General features: G+C 42.7%; 1 protein-coding gene and 1 long non-coding RNA gene across 5 annotated transcripts in view; one reads left to right on the top strand and one right to left on the bottom strand.

Moving 5' to 3' along the window:
- Nucleotides 1-24,226, bottom strand: part of ralgds (ral guanine nucleotide dissociation stimulator) — a 102,174-nt gene that overhangs the window by 65,194 nt on the left and 12,754 nt on the right. Inside the window, exon 1 of one of the 4 annotated variants that reach the window (XM_049579584.1) lies at nt 18,031-18,302. The exons of 2 other annotated variants lie outside the window; for them this stretch is intronic. In XM_049579584.1, coding sequence (XP_049435541.1) covers nt 18,031-18,126 — 96 coding nt within the window. In that variant the 5' untranslated portion in view covers nt 18,127-18,302. Of the gene's footprint in view, nt 1-83; nt 312-18,030; nt 18,303-24,226 lie in introns of those variants that run through there. One more of the 4 variants, XM_049579583.1, reaches the window with a different exon arrangement.
- Nucleotides 398-17,786, top strand: LOC125890810 (uncharacterized). The gene is made up of 4 exons (XR_007449583.1): nt 398-441; nt 528-661; nt 15,248-15,394; nt 16,812-17,786. It is a non-coding gene; the product is annotated as an uncharacterized LOC125890810 (long non-coding RNA).

Below are 24,226 nucleotides of genomic sequence, written 5' to 3'. Positions count from 1 at the left end.
GTTCAGTCCTTATCGACGTGTCCTCAGAGAGACACTAAAGCAGCAGATATATGCCTGAGAATAAAAGAAAACATAAATCCAACCTCTCTGCCTGCTCTCCTGACTGTCCCGTAATAATCCTCGCCGTCCCAGTAGACACCTGTCCTGACCAGCACTCCGCAGGTCCACCGCCTCCAGCACAACATCCCGACTTCCCTCAGAGCCACACCAGAAATCTCAGGATCCAAATAATCCCGGAGCAAAAAACCCATCAACGAGCCTCCAGGGCTCCCACTCCCCTCGTCCCAGATTGGCCGAACCCCCTGCCGACGCTCTGCTCATGCATATTGACTTTACCAGCTGTGTCAACAACGCAAGGAACAACACTAGAAAAAATTAACTTATGCTGGGAAAAAGAAAAAAGGTTTCCAGTAGCTCAGCATGTCGGCTTGTCTGTCAAAGGTAAGGTGAAACCTCTTCGAATAGTGCCACAACAACAGCAGCACTGCATCTCTGTGGTGTTCACACACTTTATAACCCTCAAACAGAAAATGAAAGCCAATGATGAGGCATGGAACTCAAAGGGACTTCCCTGATTAACTGAAGAAGGAAACTACACTCATCCCCAGGCTGTATGCTGAGAGATATTATCAGAAGTCGACCTGCTCCACAGCTTTACCAGGTAACACCTTCTGAAGCATGACTACACCTGACTTATGCAATTAATCATTTATGTTCTGTGCCAAATAAAACTAGTATTTCCGCCTGCATGTCTCTGCGAACCAGACAAGTTACGGTTACAGTTTACATTCAGGTCTGTGAAAAAACGGATGCTTCACATATATCTTCCCCTGGAAGCACAGAAGATCTATACAATCAGCACAGTCTCAAGGTTGATACCCAAGATTTAGGGTCACCAGTTTAGTTTCTGTTCCTGATTTATGATGTTGAATAATGTCCAGAAAGGCAGTGTTATTGCATAACATTATGATGTCACAGTGAAGCTGAACTTTTGTAAATAAAATGTCATCACTTCATTATTTTATCCTAGTAAACATTTCTGTGAAATTTTGTCATAATTAGCAAATTAATTCTTGAGTTATGGCCCAAAATATGTTTTGTGAGGCCACAGTGACCTTTATCTTTCAAAACCAAATTCCAATCAGTTTATTCCTGAGTCCAAGTGGACGTTTGTGCCAAATATGAAGAAATTACCTAAAGAAGTTCCTAAGATATTGCCTTCACGAGAATGGGATGGACAGCCTGAAAACATAATCCTTCCAGCCACGGCTATCGACACCTTATTGAAATATCGTGTTCATGAGAATGAAACAGAGGCAAGGTCACAGTTACCTTGACCTTTGACCACCAAAATCGAATCAGTTCATTGCAGCAGGCTGAGCAAAGTATTCCAGACATCCCTCTCCCCAGCGACACTTTTCAGCTTCCAAGGCGTTCCCAAGCCAGATGAGATATGTAATCCCTCCAGCGTGTTCTGGGTCTGCCCTGGGGCCTACCAGTGGAACGTGCCTGTACCACCCCTTACTGGAGGCGCCCAGGGGGCATCTCGACCAGATGCCCGAACCACCTCAACTGACCCCTGTCGACACGAAGGAGCAGCGGCTCTACTCCGAGCCCCCAAGCTCTCTACCCTATCTCTATGGCTGAGCCCAGCCACCCCACGGAGGAAGCTCATTTCGGCCACTTGTATCCATGACCTCATTCTTTCGGTCACTACCCAGAACTCATGACCATAGCTGAGGGTTGGGACGTAGATGGACAAGTAAATCGAAAGCTTTATCTTCTGGCTCAGCTCTCTCTTCACCACGAGTCTTACACAGCGTCCGCATCACTGCAGATGCTGCACCAAACTGCTGATTCATCTCACACTCCACTCTACCTTCACTCATGAACAAGACCTTGAGATACTTGAACTCCCCCGCTTGGGGCAGTAACTCTCTCCCAACCCAGAGGGGGCAATCCACCGTTTTCTGGAACCGTTAGGAGTGCAAAATACTAAGAAATTACTTCATGGCGATCTTGAGACATTTTGATCAAGAGAATGGCACGGACATAAGCACGGATCAACAATCGGAAAACAAAATGCATCCGTCCAGGGCTGTTGCCAGCACAGAGGCACAAAAACAGGTTCCTGCCAAGGAAGAAACCCAAGGACCAAGACAACTTATTCAAGTGGTTTCAAAGTTGTACTCCTGTTCTGTTCAACTAGTCACGTCACATATCTACAATCGTAAAAAACAAACCCCACCAGAGCCAAATCTAAAGTGGACCGATGCGCTCCTATTCAGGCGATCTCAGTTTTTATGTTTTGTCCATATAAGCGCTTGATTGACAGTTTTCCTACCAGCCTAAAGGAACTGCACAAACCAAACAAACAAAGCAGAGTGCACATTTGGAGGGGCCATGACAAAATAAATCAATATGAAGGGTTGCAGAGCTTTAAAAAGTTTTGAAACGACTGGCTGAGGTTCAAAAGCCTTCTGGAAAATAGAAGAAAAATCAATAAATAGAATAGAACACGATGCAGGTGAAGAGAAAATTGCTTTGGCTGACTTGAAACAAACAACCCAACCATCACAGGCGAATTTTTATTTTTTCCTCTTATATGCCCAGTTCCTGCTGCACTGGGAAATAAACCCCATGAGAGAGTTTCCCAGTAACGGACAAAGAAAAGAAGAAGCTTCCCATTCACACCCAGTGAAGGCGGTCTGAGCTGCCTCTAACAGCGTCTGGATTTATTCCCTGACATTATTTCAGCCAGCAGAGCCATTCAGGTGCTCCTCTGAGGTCCTGGCATTTAAAAATGCTTTCTCATGTTCACTGGGAGATCACTGGGAGAGGCAGCCTGACAACCGTCGCCTAGGCTGAGGAAGACATTAACCAGCCTCTCTTTGTTTAGAAAATCATACCGTAATAAAGATTACTTTTTTGGATTGTTCCACAACATTAATAAGAATCTGTTTTCAAACCAAGTTTCACCTTTTCATTTTATTCATTTGAATGGCTGTTTGTTGTTTCTTTATTTTGTGTCTTTCAAGGGAGATGTTTCTGTCAGCAAGTTTTCTTGCTTTAAAGGTGTGCAGGATTTTGGTTAGAAAAAGCAATGTATAGACTCATACTAAAGTAATCCCTCTCTATCATCACCTTTGACCCACTAGAAGTGTGCGGGGGGGTTTATTCATCTGCAGAGACTTTGCCTCTCTGTCTGAATTATCAGATTGTTCTTCTTTGTTGTGTTGCGGATATTTCTGGGCACATGGTGCAGGTGAGGTCAGGAGTTTATATAAAGGTAATGTCCAGGTGCCAGACCATATGCATCCAAGAAAAGCTACTAGGATTGTGGATACAACACATAGAAAACACAAATAGAGCGAATGGGAGTGAATCTGATGTCGGCTATTACTTTTACTTCTGTTGTTTAGAAACAGTTACACACAATTCCTGCATAGCATACCTTTACTTATCAATATGAAGCAAATATTGATCGCACAATGCATTGGCTATACAGTAACGATACCATCAGTGTTTAGATTGGTTATCTTTCAGCTTCACTTTCACAAGTCTTTCTGCCAGCGGGTATGATCTAGCGCAAAATAAAACCTCAATTTATGGCACAAAGGAAGTGAATCAACCAAAACAGGAAGAGGGTAATGTTTTGTTTTCTTCTCTAAAATTACCAAAGTCTGTCTAAGTTCTTGGCAGTTACTATCCACAGTAGCAGACATGGCTGACGGTGGGACTAGCTACTAACTCAACGTTAAGAACAGTCATGAGGACAGCCTGCTCTCTGTTGTCAAGGGCCTTTTGCCATCACCATCGCCTATACCTGTGCATCTTACTGACGAATACTACAGGCATGAGGTGAAGGAAGAAGAAAACCACGATGAAGTCATTTTTGAAGTGAGGCCAGACATGTTCAAGGTGAGATCCTAAGCTGGCAGTGCTGCTGATGAAGAAGAGATGTAGGGTCATCCCCAAGATGGAGCTGATGCATCCTTATTGTAAGCTTGTGTCAATAGTAGAAAGCTTCTCAGTAGACGCAAAATTAATATCGTCCACAGCTGCAGGATGAGTCATCAACTTTCTTTTTGTTTTCCAGGAAGTGACAAACTCTAAACAACAGATACAGATACTGATGTATAAGTGACGATCAGCATAAGACATACAGTACAGGCCAAAAGTTTGGACACACCTTCTCATTCAATGCGTTTTCTTTATTTTCATGACTATTTACATTGTAGATTCTCACTGAAGGCATCAAAACTATGAATGAACACATGTGGAGTTATGTACTTAACAAAAAAAGGTGAAATAACTGAAAACATGTTTTATATTCTAGTTTCTTCAAAATAGCCACCCTTTGCTCTGATTACTGCTTTGCACACTCTTGGCATTCTCTCCATGAGCTTCAAGAGGTAGTCACCTGAAATGGTTTCCACTTCACAGGTGTGCCTTATCAGGGTTAATTAGTGGAATTTCTTGCTTTATCAATGGGGTTGGGACCATCAGTTGTGTTGTGCAGAAGTCAGGTTAATACACAGCCGACAGCCCTATTGGACAACTGTTAAAATTCATATTATGGCAAGAACCAATCAGCTAACTAAAGAAAAACCAGTGGCCATCATTACTTTAAGAAATGAAGGTCAGTCAGTCCGAAAATTGCAAAACTTTAAATGTGTCCCCAAGTGGAGTCGCAAAACCATCAAGCGCTACAACTGAAACTGGCACACATGAGGACCGACCCAGGAAAGGAAGACCAAGAGTCACCTCTGCTTCTGAGGATAAGTTCATCCGAGTCACCAGCCTCAGAAATCGCAAGTTAACAGCAGCTCAGATCAGAGACCAGATGAATGCCACACAGAGTTCTAGCAGCAGACCCATCTCTAGAACAACTGTTAAGAGGAGACTGCGCCAATCAGGCCTTCATGGTCAAATAGCTGCTAGGAAACCACTGCTAAGGAGAGGCAGCAAGCAGAAGAGATTTGTTTGGGCCAAGAAACACAAGGAATGGACATTAGACCAGTGGAAATCTGTGCTTTGGTCTGATGAGTCCAAATTTGAGATCTTTGGTTCCAACCGCCGTGTCTTTGTGAGACGCAGAAAAGGTGAACGGATGGATTCCACATGCCTGGTTCCCACTGTGAAGCATGGAGGAGGAGGTGTGATGGTGTGGGGTGTTTTGCTGGTGACACTGTTGGGGATTTATTCAAAATTGAAGGCACACTGAACCAGCATGGCTACCACAGCATCCTGCAGCGACATGCCATCCCATCCGGTTTGCGTTTAGTTGAACTATCATTTATTTTTCAACAGGACAATGACCCCAAACACACCTCCAGGCTGTGTAAGGGCTATTTGACCAAGAAGGAGAGTGATGGAGTGCTGCGGCAGATGACCTGGCCTCCACAGTCACCGGACCTGAACCCAATGGAGATGGTTTGGGGTGAGCTGGACCGCAGAGTGAAGGCAAAGGGGCCAACAAGTGCTAAACACCTCTGGGAACTCCTTCAAGACTGTTGGAAAACCATTTCAGGTGACTACCTCTTGAAGCTCATGGAGAGAATGCCAAGAGTGTGCAAAGCAGTAATCAGAGCAAAGGGTGGCTATTTTGAAGAAACTAGAATATAAAACATGTTTTCAGTTATTTCACCTTTTTTGTTAAGTACATAACTCCACATGTGTTCATTCATAGTTTTGATGCCTTCAGTGAGAATCTACAATGTAAATAGTCATGAAAATAAAGAAAACGCATTGAATGAGAAGGTGTGTCCAAACTTTTGGCCTGTACTGTATCCCACCTGGCACCAGACGTCAATATAAATTCAGAAAGACATTAAGTTTTCGTTGGAATAAAAATCTAACAATGGCAGAATTTCACATTATGTGGATGTTATGATGTTTTGCAGACATTGGGTTTTGTCCTCCATACCTTACAACTAAAAGTTTTCATTCAGAGAAGAACACAATTTAAACCCAACAAAACAATGTTATCTGTCGTCAGTATTCTAATTGACGTTGGTATTAGACATCCTGACTGAGCGGCAGCCTCCGGGACTGAAAAATGAAGCCAATGCAGAAGTACAAAAAAACTGCAATTCCTTGAATGGCCACTTGAGGCTGGCTCCAAAAAACAGTTTTGGTCTCTATAGACCGTTTCAAACTGGACAACATGAACACTCTACATGGGTCCCTTTGTATTCCTGTTTGAATGTATGTTAATGCAGAAGCTGACAGGAAGTAAACAGGGACCAAAGTTGTTGCCCTAGCAGCAGAAAAGCAATTAAACCGTCCATAGCTAATTTTAGCGTTCATGACAACTGTACAGGGGGTGAATTTTTTGTAACTCATTTGTTTACATTTGATTAAGGCTTAAAGTTACGCATTATTTAGGGCCGAGCCACTTGAGTGACACGCTGTCTGTTGGGTTTGCTAAAGTCTGTGAGTCAGATCCACCCTCTCGCCCAAAAATGGTCACTTCTGGCTCCAAAAAACCAAGATGGCGATGGCTGAACTTGCTGAAACCAGTGGGTGACGTCACGGTAGATACGTTCACTATTATATACAGTTTATGGTCCTGACATTGCATTTTGGTCAACTGATACCACAACCATATATCCATATATCGTCTAACGTCCTTGGTAGCCAGCTTGGATTTGATCAAAAATAATGCTACACATCTACTTTGCTTTGAACTTTAACCAGCTTCCTGTGAGTCAAAGAAACAAGAACAGGAAGAAACAATGAGAGACAATAGCGACGCTAAATGTCAAGTAACTAATACCCTCTTCCTCCCTTCCTCCCTGTCCAGCAGCTGTCCCCAGCGTGTTCTGATCTTTCCACATCACCTCCACATCCGCCTGCACACCGGTTCCCAAATCCCCCGTCAGTTCTCTGCTGTACACATACCTGCCCTTGAGCCATTGTTCCCTGCCAAATATTCTGTTGTGCTCTCCAAGCCCCCGGCCCTCTGTCTAGTTATCCTGCCTGCCTTGTTTATTGACCCTTCACTGCCCTTTCTGGACTTTAAGCCCCTTTAGACTTGGTTGCCTGTTGTGACTGTCTGCCTGCAGCTGAACCTTGTTTTTCTGTTCAATGACTCAGATCAGCATCAGATCATCTGTGGAGGCATCAGGGACCGAGTGGGAGCGAGGAGTGAGGGGACTGACAGTACACTAAAACTGCCTGAGGACAAAAATCTGCATATTGTTGTACTTCAAAACAACATTAAACCTGAACAGCGGGTGAGCGGGAGTGTAATTGTGCAGCAAATTAAAACACGACTGCTCATTCAATCCCTAAAAATCGTTGATTGATGCAATAAAATACTTCACTTGTTTGCTGAAAACTGTGTCAGTGTTAACACTCTGATAAAATACTTCCTCACAGCATCGACACTTCACAGAGAACATTATCAACAAGTCTGCAGACATTCATTCATTTCCTTTAGAGCCGACTGACAGTTTGACAGTCTGACCACTTGGCAGCTGAGAACATTTGGCTGCTGTTAAACTCTTTACCATCGCTGGCTGTCAACGAGCACTCACATCTCTGCACCTTCGTGTTTTCAGACCTGCTTCGTAGACAACTGTTGTGTCTGGCAAAGCTCACGGCTTTTAACTTTTAAGTTTTAAGTCTCTAACAACTGCTGCATTAACTGCATTTTTATATTTCTAACACTTCCCTCTGTTACCACGAGCTGAGTAATGATGTGAACTCATCAAACCCATGCAATGTTCTGACAGGAAATGACAAAGCCAAATAAACAATATCACACCCTGACCTCAGAGTGACATAAGAACAACCATGATATAAATAAGAAACTGTGAATAATTATGTTGATATAAATACTGAGTTCAATATTATAACATTTTATTTTAAGAGGAAAAGTGAGGAGGTTTTGTTTGACATTATACTTCACCAAGAAGTATTTAAAGGCCCCACACTTTGGATAAGGTTAAGGAAATTTAATGGCTTTGGTTAATTATTAATTAATCTATCATGTCTCATGCACTGTAGTCTTTTTTCACTATTAAAGTAATCCCACTATTCTTGTCCAAGAACGGCTGCGGGTGCCAAAACATCCCATAAAAACACTGCTTTAGTCACTACAAGCTAGGGCTGCCCCCAAATAGTCGACCAAACATTAGTCAACCAGAAAGGTCATTAGTTGGCAAGATTTCATTGGCTTAGTCGCAGAAAAAAACTCCATTAGGAGCTGCACCTTGTCAAAATGAATCCAAACCTATATGACTGGACCATGCGTGACTTTACTTTACTTTCAGGTTAATTTCCAGGGCTGGTACCTGCGGTTATTCCACAGGCTAGTTAATAACATGTCGGGCAGGAAATCCAAAGTGTGGGATCATTTTGAGAAGGTGAAGGACGAACCCAAGGTGATATGTAAACTCATCTTCATTGGTCGACTACAAACATGACGTATCATCTGAAACATGGAAGTAGCTACATGCCCATTAGCCCACAGCGTCATTAACAGGCGGCTCGCTCAGTGTGTGACGTGCGCTTGCAGATAAAATATAGGCCAACCCATTAAACCACAGCAGAAGAAGAGGCTACAACAAGATGGTGTAGTTAAAGAGCTCCAGTCTAACATCAAATCAATGGATGGAAACACGACATTTCTGGTTCATGTGTTTTCACAGTCTCCTTGTCGCTTTGCACAGATCTAATGTTTTTGGCTCTTCAGTCGATGTTTAAGTCACATGTTTCATGTACGTCATGACATATTTGCCAAGCCTGTTTCCAGTGCACTTTGTCACATTTTGCATTTATTGATACATCAGGCCTATATATTTTTTTTTTTTTGCTATAATAACTGTTTGTTCTTTTTCTCTTATTCTCAGTGTTTTCACTCATTTATTTTATAAGCAGGTGGATGGAAGCACACCTGTAGCATCTATACCTGTGTGGGTCCGCAGAACCTTTAAAGGGAAATTTCGGTTTATTTCAACCTGTCTCCTATCGTCCTAAATTTGTTTCAAGTGACTAGTGACATAAAAATAATAGTTAGCATGTTAGCCGTTAGCCTAGATACAGCCGGGGCGCATAGTAGCGTCAGACCTGTTAAAACGTAATTGAACGGGCAACCTTCAAGTGCAAAGTTAGTCCACTAAACAAGCTTTTTTCCCACAAAGACGGCCTCATATCGTTAGGATAAATGTCAGAGAACATACAGAAAACGACATGTAAACGTGTTGTCTTACCTTACCGGTGTGCTGCCATGTCTGTTTACCATTTAGCTCTGCTTTCCAAAGTGCGGCCGAAATATCGCGAGAACAAGCAGCAACAGCTGGAAGGCAGAACTGGACAGTAGCCTGAAAAGTTCCTTCATTTATTTTATGAAAGATTTATAGAATAATGGCTGACTTTTTGCCAGACTTTGACTTTGTGGAGGAGGAATTTGATTTTGCAGAGTTTGATGGCCGCCCTTATTTATTTGAGCCAGAATACACTGAAGGTGAAATTGGAGGAATGGAGGAGAGAGAGGCGCAACAGGTAGAGGACGAGAGAGGAGGAATGGCTGCTGCAAGGCTGCGTAGCTCTGGAGATTGGTGGTGTACCTGTGAATGCTGTGCCCCAGTGCCCACAGAAGAGGAATGCCTCTGTTGCAAGGAATGGGACCGGTTGCAGCCTTATTTTCAAGGTCTGGATGTGACCGAGGACGAGACACCTCCACCTGGAGTAGTATCCAGCTGGGCTTTATCTAGAGCTGGCGAGATATATTTCAGCTGCGCTTTGGAAAGCAGAGCTAGATGGTAAACAAACATGGCAGCACACCGGTAAGGTAAGACAACACGTTTACATGTCGTTTTCTATATGTTCCCTGACATTTATCCTAACGATATGAGGCGGTCTTTGTGGGAAAAAAGCTTGTTTAGTGGACTAACTTTGCACTTGAAGGTTGCCCGTTCACTTACATCTTAACAGGTCTGACGCTACTATGCGCTCCAGCTGTATCTAGGCTAACGGCTAACATGCTAACTATGATTTTTATGTCACTAGTCACTTGAAACTAATTAGGACGATAGGAGACAGGTTGAAATAAACCGAAATTTCCCTTTAACATGCAATTTCAGATATAATGACCTATGTATTAAACAAAAACACTTTTAAGATTTTTACTGATTACTTTTAAGGCTCTTCATGGTCTCTCTCCCAGTTACATCTCTGACCTCTTAGTGCCATACATGCCAGTACGTACTTCACGGTCCTCGGGCAGCAGAGGTCTTTTGTCTGTTCCAGAGGCCCAGCTATAAACCAAAGCAGACAGAGCATTTGCTGTCAGGGCCCTGAGGCTCTGAGATCTGCCCGAGGAAATCAGGTCGGCAGAGGCAGTGATCTCTTTTAAGTCCCTTCTTAAAACAGATTTTTATCGGAGAGCCTTTCCTGACTTTATTTGATTTTCTAATTCACTTAAATTGTCCTTTATTTCTTCAGTTTCTATACACTGAAGTGTTTTCATCAGTTCTTCTAAAAGTTGCTGCTTTCATGTCTTGTCTGTTTTGATTACTGACATGCAAAGCTGTTTGTAATTCTTTAGAAAAGTGCTTTATAAATAAAGATCATTGTTATTAGTAGTGGTATTGCTGCTAGAAAAATACACATTTTTTTAGTCCCTAGTACAGGTCTTGCACCATCAAAAAGAGCACTACACTCCCCATAATGCACCCAGTAACATCATCTTCCCTGGTAAACACACACTGGCAGTTTGTAACACAGGCTGTGTGTAATAAATTTGTCATCTCTGAGCGCGAGCTGAGATAACCCAGATGACTTCACCATGACTTCATCAGACTTGACAAAGCTCCTCCGCAGCCACAGAGGACTTTATACAAGTGTTTTCACAGCCTGGCGGTTTCTCTTTAATACTGCATAAAACAAATCTTTACGACGACGTGTCCTGACTTTATTTCAACCATTTCACCCAGCCAGACCATAATACAACTGCAGACTGACAGCAGGAGGAATGAGTGACTTCATTTGACCCCAGAAGAAGAATCCAGGCCGCGTGAAACACAATCAGCCGAGAGACACCGAGCTGTCTGTGAGAACGACAGGGAGAAGCCTCTCACGCTGACGGCACAGCAGAGTATCAAACATGGTTCAATATTATTGTTAGAGCACGTTACATACAACGACATCACCTCAGGCGCTCCTCGGAAAACATGAACAACAAGCTAATCAAGTTCACAGGAAGCAACAGGATGTGATTGGGGCTATTATATATCAGGATGTTCTTGGCTCCGCAGCAGCAGATTCATGTTCAGTATTTCCACAGGTGGAGAGTTTCAACACTCAGACAAAGTTGCGTTCACAAGCCTGTATTTCTGATGAAGGACGTCTTTATTTGCAGTCTGTGTAACGGCACATGAACGCACCATCCTGGCCAATCTGTCTGCACTTAAAACTAAAAATCCACACAGACATTTAAAAGGAAGAAATACAACACTAGAATAGAATACAAGACCAAAAGTGTGTGGACACCCAAACACAAACCTGAAAGAATAACTTGTTTTTGTGTGTCTAAAATTTCCTCTAACTTAAACAAAAAGGCGTGCAAAACATGAGAAACAGTCCCGAATATGACATACACTTTTGGACATATAGTGTACTTTTATGTGGACGGCTATAAAATATGTTTTTATGGTACAAACTGCAATTTTTCTGTATTTAAACACTGAATAAAGAGCTGTAAAAAAACAAACATAGCATGTATAATAAAGATTTGTTTCTGTTTTTTAGTCCAAAATCTAAAAACCATTGTCGCTCAAAGGTGAAGTGTGTGAGATTTAGGGCAGGGGTGTCAAACATACAGCCCGGGGGCCAGAACTGGTCCTCCAAAAGGTCCAATCCAGCCCACTAGATGACTTTGCACACCTAATATTGATGCACTTGTGAAGGCTAAGAGGAGCAGCGAGCAGATACTTTATGTAAACTACTGCCTCAGAGGCTTTTCCACCCCGACCAGAAAACAGCTCTCTGAAATAACAATGAATACTTACTTTGGTCAGATTTAAAGATAGTGAACATTGTGCAAAATATTGTCGACCAGCAGTTTCAGCACAAAACAATCTGTATCAGACTACTATCTTAAAACAATATTTGTGGAGCCCTGCTGCTGAGGCACTGACAGAACTAGATTTAAAATGGTTTATAAGGCTGCGGAGGACTTATCCTGCTTCTCCAACAGCTTCTGCTTTAGTGGAAACATTTTGAAATAAGTCACATGCAGTGAAAGTGATTCGTAGACTGACTGAATGTGGAAAAACTGAGACACACTGTTAGATATTTTTCTGAGGATATCACAGGGTGCTCATCATTTGTTTTGCAAATGGATAAACAGTCTCAGAATTAACTTTACAGGACAAAAAAGGGAAAATTTGAAGGGGTTGTTATTTATAGGTCATTGTGCAGTGGTTTTACTGGTCCGGCCATCTTGAGATCAAATTGGGCTGTTTGTGGCCCATGAACTAAAATGAGTCTGACGCCCCTGATTTAGGGGGATTTGGTGGGGTCTAGCAGTGAACTGCAGAATGCAACCAGCTAAAACTTCTCCCTAGAATTCCTTCAGTTACCGATGTTTATGAGGGTCGCACCAAAAACCAAATTTTCTGCAGAGGTCTCTTCCTCTCCACAACAAACAAACCAGGTGATTAAAACCGCTAAAAACACTGAATAAAGTAGTTTCACGGTCCAAATCAGTGTTTCTCCGATGCTGTTTGGCAAGTTGGAGACAGGCCATTAGCCCAGCACCTGCTAATGTTAGGTCACCTTTTTTCTCTGATAACTTAAGATCCAGATGTTCAGGAGGTTTTTACCAGGAGCTGAATCATCCGCAGAGGTCTCTTCCTCTCCAAAACAAAAAGACAAGGTGATTTCAACCAGAAAAAACACTGAGAAATCAGTGAAACTCCGACGCTGCTCACTGCAGATGTGCTTCTAACTATGGTGGCTGCTTAAAAAATGCAAATGTCCCTCTCTAGATCCAGTGTTTGGTTTGTCCGTTCTGGGCTACTGTAGAAACATGGCGGTGCAACATGACAATCTCCACAGACAAGGACCTGCTCCCTATGTAGATATAAACGGCTCATTCTGAGGTAACAAAAACGTCTAAATTTCAAAGGATTATACACTAAAGAAAACACACTTATTATATTCCTTTTCTGCCAATATATCCCCCTAAGTCCCACACACTGGACCTTTAAACAGTTGATAAATATAAAACTGTTCAGTGGGGACATGTGAACAAAAGAAATTATGATATAAAGCTGCAGAAAATATTAACAAACAACCTTCTACCGACAAAGAACTGTAAACAACAACCTGCGACCCTGCAGGTTTAATACCGGGCTGTGCCCAATTAAAAATGACTCCGCAAATCAACAGTGTTAATCAGATGTTCACCCACATCAGCGGAGGATCTGTCTCGTGTTTTCAGTCTCAGCGTTTATTAACGAGGCGACACAGGACACACATTCATTAGTCGCCGTGGGATTATTAGAGACACGACCAAACATGTCAAAATATCAAAGGGCACACCCTCCTCTGCAGGGAGACGGTTGCTGGGGTGCGCAGCTTTTAGTGGCACACACACACACACACACACACACACACACACAATATACACAAAAGCTGAGTTCACACCCAGATCTCTTTGTTTTCTCTTTAGTTGCATCCACATGGATAAGAAAAGAACAATGAAAGATGAACTTGGCAGTTACAAAAAAACCCCATATGTTCCCATGAGAAGGAAACAACCACAGGTGACAGGTTTTGATTTTGGCAGCCAGAGGCAACTCCAGGTAAACATATCGCATCACCTGAGGGCAAACTGAGAGTCAACATGAGGTGAAAAGTCACCTTAAGAACAGCAGAGCAGGAAGCGACGGCAAAAATTGCATCAAGTTTTGCAAAAAATTACACTTTGAGCTAAAACCTTTACCCTGAGGGGCTGACAAGTTTTCAGAAACTGCTCATTAGACGGCGAGTGAGTCATGCAACTTTTGTTTACGGGCCCCGATTGGCTGTTAATTGGTCCGAGGTGTGAAACAAAACAAAACAAGGACAGAAAAAGCAGCAAAATCAGCTTCTCTGGATCAGACCAGAAACTCACCGTCCTTTACATCAGCTACGACATGTTTTACACTGGGAACCACGCAAATAATAAACCACACACTTATATATTATTGATGCACACATGCTCTCATACAGTATTCATTTACATCACACAAATAGACAGCTGCAGGGCTGCATGCATACGACGACATCAGGGCTCCTATAGCGTACAGCAAGTTAGATTTAAGACATTTGAAGTCCTCTTAATGCAGCTCAGGATGAAATTTAAGACGGCATAAATTATGTAGGGTTGGGGACAATTTTGCCCAAATGTTTTTTGTAAACTAAACATTTTTTGTCTTGTGGCGGAGACGAGGCTAGAACAGAGCTGGGATGTACCTGCTGTTGGATGGATCGTTTCCGCTGCAATTTTGTGTTTCTCACTCTGCGTGTGGGACTCCACTGCTTTGACTCTCATCGTGCTGAGTCTGAAAAACTTTTTGCACGTGCATTCATGTTGTGAAATCTTGGTTAACGGCCAATTTTCACTGAATCTGCACTTCCTCATGTCATCCAGGGCTGTGGTTTCAATTGTTTTCCCTCACAAGGACTCATTGTCTATCAGTGGGTAAACAGACGACCCCTGACTGAGTGACATATTTTAAGGATATTTCATATTATGCTCAGTGCATAACAATAACTACAGAGAAAAACTGTACAACTGACCAAAATATTGAACTCAATTTGTGCAAAACGAGCAACATGGATGAATTCTGAGTGGATTATTTCCTGTTAAAGGCATCAGAGATGATATTTCCTGGTTTTTAAGAGACTTTTTATACAGCTCTCTGTCTGTATTACAGATTTTTTTTCCATTTTTAACAATCATACATACTTAATAGGCGTCTTTTTTGACAGCTACAGTGTTTTCCTTTTCCTGACGCTTGGCCATTGTTCTATAAGCTCTTTGGTGTTTAACTGGGTGAGGCTGTTGAGCAGAGAGTGGAGGCTCTGTGAGTGCAGCCTGGGTTCAGTTCTTCGCTGCATCCTGTGTGATTGTTTTGCGGTTTATATCTTAAATAATGATCTAAAGTTTAACACAACAAATTCATTTAGTTTTCTTCACAGAAATTAATGAAATGCCTCAATAAAGACCTACTGTTTTTAATTTTAGACACTCTCTGTGACCCCCTGTGAAGCTTTGGTGACCCCTAATAGGGACTGGGACCCCCAGGTTGGACACCATGGATCCAGGGTGCGATGACAACCAGTTTGCAGAAGGTGAAGTCTCTGCTCTGAGCATCACAGCCAGAAATGAAATGTGAGTGTTTTTTATTTTGCCACCCTGACCTGCATGGTGTTAATGCGAGAGGCATTCTGCATTTTTTGATATATTACATATTATTTTGACATTTTACCATGCAACGTCAGAAAAAAAGATTAATAAAATCCCACTTCACATGAGTGAGCTGAGCTGAGCTTTTTAAAGATGTCTGAAAGATTAATTTAAGACACTTCATATAATAAAATAAGCAGGCTTTCGGTTTGGTATGCATCACAAACCAAATTACATTTACATTTATTACATTTGGAAAATAATATTAATACAGCTTAAACTGTGTTAAATATAATGTTCTTAACAAGGCAGCCCACACAATGCAACAGGCAACATGCTGTCTGCCCCCCCCCCCCCATCCACCAAACCAACACATTATACTCCAGTCAGACACACTGGGAGGAAGCTACGCTAAGCTAGCTCATTGCAAGATGGTTATTAACACCATTTATCAGAGATGAAACATCCTCCAATAACCTACAGGTCTGGCGTTTGGAGCCAGTTTGGTTCTCCTGTGAATTATGAAGGTGATGGCGAGAGAGAGTCGTGCGTAAAAAAACAACAACGGTGTGTCGCATTTGTGTCACGACGGTTGGTTACACCAGTGGGAATACTTAAACATGTCAACTGGCATCACCCCAGTGTGTCCAACACACATGCTACAAGCCAGGGGTGTAAATATAGCTAGAGACAGTGCAGACTGTGCAGTTGCACCGGGGCCCATGGGGTTCAAAGAGGAACTCATCTCCATCATGGTTTTCTGTTCATAAACTGTTCAGTTAAACTAATAATTTCCAATTTTCTTTTGTAGTTTTTGAAGACTGCTGGGTGATATGTGTGTTGTTGTCCAGTATCAAGTCTCAGTTAAATCATTTGCCGTGACGATACAATTTACAGCAGCTAGTTTTGGTGCAAAATCTCTCATGACTGACACGGGGATACAACATTAAAACTGCAGTGAGACGCACCATTGGTAAAATATATATACACCTAAACTGTCTGTGTGCACTTCACAGCTAGTAACTAAGGCACACTATGGCCCACCTTAACTACCTTATGCCACTGCAACAAGCTAATGTTATTCCCACAACATTTTAGGCAATCATTCCCAAGTGATTGAAACAAATTCAAATTCAAATGACTGCAGCGATTGGTAACGTTACGTTTCTAGCCACGGATATGAGACCCAACTCTGTAGTGGAACCTGCAGGCTTTATTAAAATGCTTAATGTATTCAAGCTCTGTTAGAAAATTCCTTAACAAGTCATTTCAGCTAGATCATAACTGCTTTGTACAAAAAAGCAAAAGCACAAATTATGATGTTAATTTTAATACATTTATGAAATCAAAAATCTGTTTTCTGTTTCATTTCATCTGCCTGTCCTCGCTGGTATCGCTCCAGCAAAGATCAGACAAGAAGCATTCGCCCTGGCCCTCACTCGAAAGGCATAGACAAGTGAGTCCCACCTCCTCTACAAGATCGCTACAGAGACACCACAGCGCTCGTGTCTCAAGTCCCGGTGCCCCTTCACCACACACACCCAAGACCTGCTTCGTGCAGTACCATCTGATACCTCCAAGGCTGCCTGGGTCAAGACAAGGGACCAGTGACGGTCAGCAGAACCATCAAGGCTCCATCACTACATTGAAGACCACACAGCAATGGACATCCCTCAACCGCCTGAGGACAGGCGTCAGGAGTCTAGTGGACAGTGCCCATTGTGAATGTGGGAATCCACGACAAACACATAATCACCAGCTGCCCCAAATGCCGGCCACTGAATAGCAATAGTCGTCTAATTGACTTGAACGATGAAACACTGGACTGGTTTGGTCAACGGAGCTGCTTTGTTTTATATGCTGCCAAGAATACACCCCAGAAGATGGGTTACTCAGGTAAAACTCCATCATTGTTCAAAGTAAGTAAATATATACTTTATAATGTTAGTTTTAATGAATTAAATATTTTAAACATCAAGGAACTTTCTACTTTTTTGCTGCATTAAATCAAACTGTGACACCAGTGTGTCCCATCGAACCAAACTGGGAATTCTGTAAACTGTTAAACCCATTTTAGACTTATGAATCAACACTGAACACTGCGCAGGAGCCCTGTGACATGTACACACAAATATTGGGATCTACACAAGTGAAACACTGCGGCACTGGACAAACAAGCACACACACACACTTCCTACAAACACCTGGACATTACAATGACATCTACTTTAATTACACAGCATAAAAAGTAGAGTTTTGTTTGCTGAAATTGCCCAAAAATACAAATGTAATGCTCTTTTATGTGACTAGAATGATGGTACAGCACTGCTCCAGCCATACACAGCATCCTACTCGCACACACACACACACACACACACACACACACACACACACACACTAACACACTAAGTATTTAAACGTACCATGCAGTGTACAGTATGTTACTTTTGAGTGCACAGAAACATACCTCAGATACACACATAGAAATGGGCATATATACACACCATGCAGTTACAAGTTAATGTATGCCCACACACACACACACACACACACACACACACACACACACACACACACACACTCAGCTCTCTGCGGTGTAGTGGCGTGGTAGTGGAGCTCACCAGGTCGTCCAGGATGGTGACGGGGAAATCGAACATGCACATCTTGACGGGCTGAGCGAGGGCTCTGTGCAGGCTGAACAGGGACTTGGCTTCCATGGTGCACACTGAACGCACCGCACAGCCGCCGCTCGGCCACTCGCAGCAAACATACACCAACCACAAATAATAAAACAAGAAAAGAAAAATCAAGAAGGAACTCCCCGAGCTGTCTGCTCGCTCGCTCGCCCTGCCTCTCACTGAAGACTGCGAGGAATCCGTCTCAGAGAGAAGAAAAAAAAAAAAGAGGAACCCTCCACCTCTACCTCCACCTCCTTCCTCCTCCTCCTCCTCCTCTTCTTCCCAGCCACCAACAAACCCTGCACTCTCCTCGTTTCCCTCCCTCTTCCTCTTCTCTTTCCTCCTCCTCCCTCCCTGCCTGCCTGCCTCCCTCACCAGGGAGCGTCTTAACTGTCAGCAGCTGCTCTCTTGTCTCTCCGTCTTCTGGAGGTATTGCCCAACACTCAGCTGTTGTGCCACAACCGCAGTGTGTTTGCTTTCTTCTTCTTCTGTAACGTTACAGGCTCAAGTGCTCAGGCTTGCCACACAGCCGCATTCGTCTGCCAGACCCAAAAAAAAAAAACCTTGCCAAATGAAATGCAGCAGGTACACAGAGAGGCTGCGAGTTGCCGTCTTGACTCTCTTCTGCTTCATTATGCTGCAGCGATTTAATCAGGAGGGAAGGACCGGCTGTGTTTGGCTCCTGTAGTGTCAGACTGTCTGTGTGCACCCATTAAAGATGAAGCAGGGTGACTGCTTCAGAGGCTGATGTATGAATCAGCTCTCATTAATGTTGCTGGTAAATGAGGAACCAGACGTTCTGGCAGGTTACCAGCCCTCTTTGGAAAACTGTTTTCTTTGGTAAATATCTGTCGGGACTCCTCTCCCTCCTCCTGATTAAATCTTTGATGGTATCAAAGTAAGTAAGTGCGGTGGCGTGTCTTCACCGCGCCCGTCTGAGATCCAGAGGAATAAGTACATCACACAGTGACGTCTTTCTCTAAAGATTTTTGGTGATCAAATTTGGCACTTTGCTGTGTGGCACTCCTTTCTCTGTCTGTCCATGCTGGCGCCTATGCCAGCTGACACTGGGCGAGAGGCATGGTACACCCCGGACAGGTCACCAGACTATCACAGGGCTGACACACTAGCCCTTTTTAGACAGGAATTGTGCAAATTTGCAGGAAAGCCCAATCAGTCTTTTTTCAGCATTGGCAGTATAAAAACAAAATCGAGGAGTGCAGCAAAATGCCGCCTACCTACTTTTGTTTACACAGAATGCGCCTTTTTCGGGGCAATGGGGAGCGTGAGCAAGTAACAAAACGTGTAGCTCAGCGTGTGACGTAAACAGTGACGTGGGAGGGAAGCCGCGGCTGGTCAGTCCTTTGGCGATTCTCTTAGCCTGAGTGTCAGACTGAAGCTTCCAGAACCTTCAGTCTGACATGGCTTCCATTGAAGGCGATTTACAAGGGGGAGGGAATTTGATTTTTTCCCTAACCAATCAGTAGAGATCAACGACTCACCCAGAACCTGACGTCATTAGTATCCATGCCTCGGGGGTTCGGAAACAAGCGAGCATTGCCCGTTTAAAATGTCTCCGTCAACGTGCACGCCCAGCTGCATCGCCGTTAAATCCAGTTTAGCAGCTTCCTTAATTTGGTCCTCCATTAACGCGAGTAGTGGCGAAATACCTCGATAGCATCGTTAACGTGGTCTGTAGGATCTGTAGCGGTCGCCATTGTTGCTATCCGCACCAGTTACCCACCGGCGTACAGCTTGACATCAGCGTGGCGCTGATTGGTTAATCGCTAGACCCCCGGCGTTCATTGGTCCGTCCATCGTTTGGACGAGATAAATCGCAAATTCATTGAAGTATGCCAGACCAGTAATGCAAGCCTACTCAGCTGAGTGGGCGAGGTCTATGGTCTGGAACCAGGCTACGATTCTCTCGTAAGTCGGCCCGTTCTTCACCATCCCCGTCATCTGACGGTTAATGGCCTCTTCGTTTGCGAGGACAAGGAGGGCGCGCAATTCCTTGTCTCCCCAGTTGCTCATCTTTACAGTGTCTGTCAGGTTTGTGTTTCCCTCTTGCTACTAGCTGCTCGCTAATTCCTGCTATCAGCTGTTTCCTGTTTATCCACCGCCAGTGGGTCGCACGTGCGGCGTCATCAACAGCTCCTCCCACAAGTCATCAACAGCCCCTCCCGTGGCGGAAGGGCACCTCAGTCTTTTTAACCTAAAAGGGTTCCGCCAATATGTCTACCCTACGAGGTGGAAAATCGGGCACCTCGAATCAACTCGCCAATCCAGCTCTGTGTGTCTAAACACTTGCAGCTTGCCGGCAAAACGGCCCAACACTGGCGGAAAATCTGGCAGTGTAAAAGGGGCTATAGAGACAGACAACCCTTCACACTCACATTTACACCTATGGCCAATTTATGCCAGGTACACACTACATGATATCAGCCCAATTATATTCTGACGCAGCGTTGTGCAGTGTCGGCTCAGATCGTGAACGACAAAGAGTGTCGTACACGATAATCCATCGCCTCATCTCATGTAGTGTGTCACAGTAGATGACAACCGACGCCACATCTGGGACGCCTCACGATGTTGTGACAGAAAGTCTACCATATTTGAGTTTCTTTTTGTCGTTCATGACTTCTTCTGTCACAGCCGTCACTTTGACCAACAGGAACACAGAGCAATCTGCTGCCGTCGACAACTGTACGGCAACAACCTCCCAGGGTTTTGATATTTCCTCTAGGGATGTTACCACACAGAGTAAAAAGGGAAAAATGATGGCGTCAAACAGCAGAGGCACTTTGTCAACCCGCTGAGTACTGCCATTAGCATCAAGCTAGCAAACAATGTTACGTCTTCATAATGGAGATGGACAGAAAGTAAGAAAATTAAAACGGGATGTTATTTATTAATCCCTCTGTATTTTTATATTACTACTTTTTATCTGCTCCCATTTATCTTGATAAAGTCAATGCATTGCGCCGTCATTTCAAACTCAACATTTCCTGTATCTATTTCAAATTAAAAGCCCCATATAACTTCAGTTGAGAGAATCCCTTCATTTTCTAAATAGGCTTTTATTGTGAAACATTTGCAGGAACTTCCTGTGGAGGATTCAGTGACTTGCATGTTTGCATGCTGTACTTCAAATGTAGCTCCTGGCATCTGGTGGCACGTTTTACGTTACTATAACAACAGTTCGGCTGGCACATGAACAGACTAGTGACTGAAATAACAGTAACAGTAATAAAATAGGACAATGATGACATCACACACGTCGTGAAGGACGACCGGGTATAATTGGTGAATACCAGCGTGTAGTGTGTCATGTCTGTCGACAAAGTCACGGCACGATTTTATGACTCCATAATCGCTTAATGTGACATAGTGACTTTCAGAACAGGCAGAAAAGTCGTGTAGTGTGTATCAGGATTACATGTTACTATTATTACTGATTGTTAATTATACATGTGCATCTATCAAAACATATGCAACAGTTTTAAGGTAAATAAGAGCATTTTGTGTCTAACTTTGGATCAATAAAACCATATTTCAGTTTGGGTGAACAATAGAAATAAAAGGAAATAAAGACTAGAACATACTCACTTTTACCTGGCAGATTTTTTTTCCATGGAGGATCGACTGAACCATCAGGTGTTCTGAGCAGTAAATGTTAAAGCTTTCAAGATGAATCAGTGATGAATATGAAAATGTCACAGATTATCACTCTCAGTGTGCAGAAGTCACACGTCTCAGTGCGAGTGATGTTTGTGTGAATCTGTTGGTGTTCTGCTCCAACATTTGACGGCTAATCTCACAGAGCAGGAGACATTTCTGCAGTCCAATAATAATATCTATTAACTGGCCAATTAATTATTAGGATATTTTTTAAGTTATGGCTCAACATACACAAAAAGATGTTTCATAATAGCATATTAAATAAAGGTACTTTGAAGCCAGTTGTGCTTAGTGGAATCAACTAAAGCTGCGATTGATTCCGGCTTCTCAAAGATGATTTGATGCATCTCTTTGTCATATATTATAGTAAAGTGATCTATTCCAAAATGTCATCTTGGGCTGTGGGAAACTATATGGTTTTACAGACGAAACGTTTTATTGTAAAAACAACCTTAAGGTTAATCTGTTATGAAAATAATCATTAGATGCTGCCCTACACAAACATAACCTCTTAGACAGTGCAAGTGTTATTAACTATATAAAATCGCCATTTTTATGTTGTTGGTGGTGTTATTGTTGTTTTTTAAATAGTCCCGCAACTTGGACAAAAAATTTTGTTCTTTGCTCTCAAACAATTTAAAGGCGGTAGCTCCTGTCTCAACAAAATGACACTTCCCAAACATTTGAGGTGAAAAGAAAAACAGTTTCCTGAAGCTAAATAGTAGATTTTATCTATGCACTTGATTAATTTTGCATAATTCTGCATATCCCATGTTCCTTTATTGGTTTTTGTGCTCTTAAATTAACATTGATGCAGTTAATGAATGTTGGGGACAGCACATCAATACTTTTAGGTTGTTTTTTACAGCTTTTTTGTCTTTACTACTACGACAGCTGGAGAGAGACAGGAAAGGGGAAGATAATGGCTGTACCTGTTTAGCTAGAGGTTGCCCCAGTATATTAAAATACTTGAAGCAAAGTCAGCAGCAGACTCTGGATAAGCCACAACAACAATGGCTGAACGTTTTGAACAGAGCCAGTGGAGCCGCTGTTTTTTCTGCCCTGATCTCAGCATTAACAACCTGCTCCTGTATCTCCATTTTAATTTATGTTGTGTAAATTCTCAAGGAAGATATTCTGGTGACAGTCCGCGATGATTTAGCTCTCATCTGCCCTCTAGCAGATCTACTTTAAAAGGTATAATATGGACCATTTCTGCATTAAAGTCTCTAAAAACGACTAGATCTATATTATATATTTTGACTTGTGTGCTTACATTATCCCAAATGTTCAATAATGTTTTATACCCAGAGAAATCTGTAACTTTATTTAAGAAATTCTGTCTTTCAATTGGTCTCTTATCAGTGGCATCATATCCTCTTTACGCCCTCCTCTAGTTGCAAGTAGGTAACGCTGCAGCTGGAGCAGCTCCACGTCAGTCCACAATCAGCCCCTTCGGCCCGGACACAAAACCCCCGACAAAAATACTAGGTGAGTGATTAGCGAGCCATGAAGCACTTGCTTGAAAGAGGGGCGGTTGACACTGGCATAAAGACAAAGGTGAGGGTTACACTGACTTTGTTACTTTCTCAGTGAATCACATCTTCATCTTATCTTACTATATAATGATGAAAACTCTGTGTGTCTGTTCCATGTTTTTCTCCTCACTGACTTGGTCAATCCATGTGAAATTTGGCACAGTGGTAGAGGGTCATGGGAGGATGCCAATGAAGCAATATTACATCAATTGGCCAAAGGGGGGCGCTATAGCAACCGATTGAAATGTCAAACTTTGAATGGGCATATCTCATGCCCCGTATGTCGTAGAGACATGAAACTTTGCACAGAGATGCCTCTCCTCATGAGGAACACATTTGCCTCAAGAACCCATAACTTCCACTTATATAGATTTTCCGCCATTTTGAATTTTTTGAAAAACACTTCAAATGGATCTCTTCCTAGGAAGTTTGAGCGATCTGCATGAAACTGGGTGAACATAATCTAGGGACCAATATCTAAAGTTCCCTCTTGGCAAAAGTTGGAAAACTTACTAAAACTGAGCTTCTATAAGGCAATGACTTTAACTATCTGCCTTTCAACGTGCTACCTCAACTACTAATGTACAGTTTTAGCCCACTAACTATCCCACTATTGGCAATGGTACTACTGTACTTTCAATAAAGCAACTGTACTATCAAAGTCACAAACACTCTGTCTGAATACACTGCTCTTTTTAATGGGTTCAGCTGACTATTTAATCTGCAATTTCCTATGACTTGTATCCCAAACACACACCATGTGAAACTGTACGTGGGCAACTGTGCACTCAATGGGTATGGACTAGCGTATAATGAATTACAAAGTGGATTATTGCAATGTTTGGCCTCATAATTATTCACTACAGTGTCCCGTTGTAACGGGGTTCAGATAACGGTCACATTTGTCTTGTGCAAGCAGT

The sequence above is a fragment of the Epinephelus fuscoguttatus genome, linkage group LG6 (genome assembly GCF_011397635.1).
Source record: "Epinephelus fuscoguttatus linkage group LG6, E.fuscoguttatus.final_Chr_v1".
NCBI lineage: Eukaryota > Metazoa > Chordata > Actinopteri > Perciformes > Serranidae > Epinephelus > Epinephelus fuscoguttatus.
The sequence above is the reverse complement of the archived record's forward strand: the minus strand, read 5'-3'. Positions and strand labels throughout refer to the sequence as shown.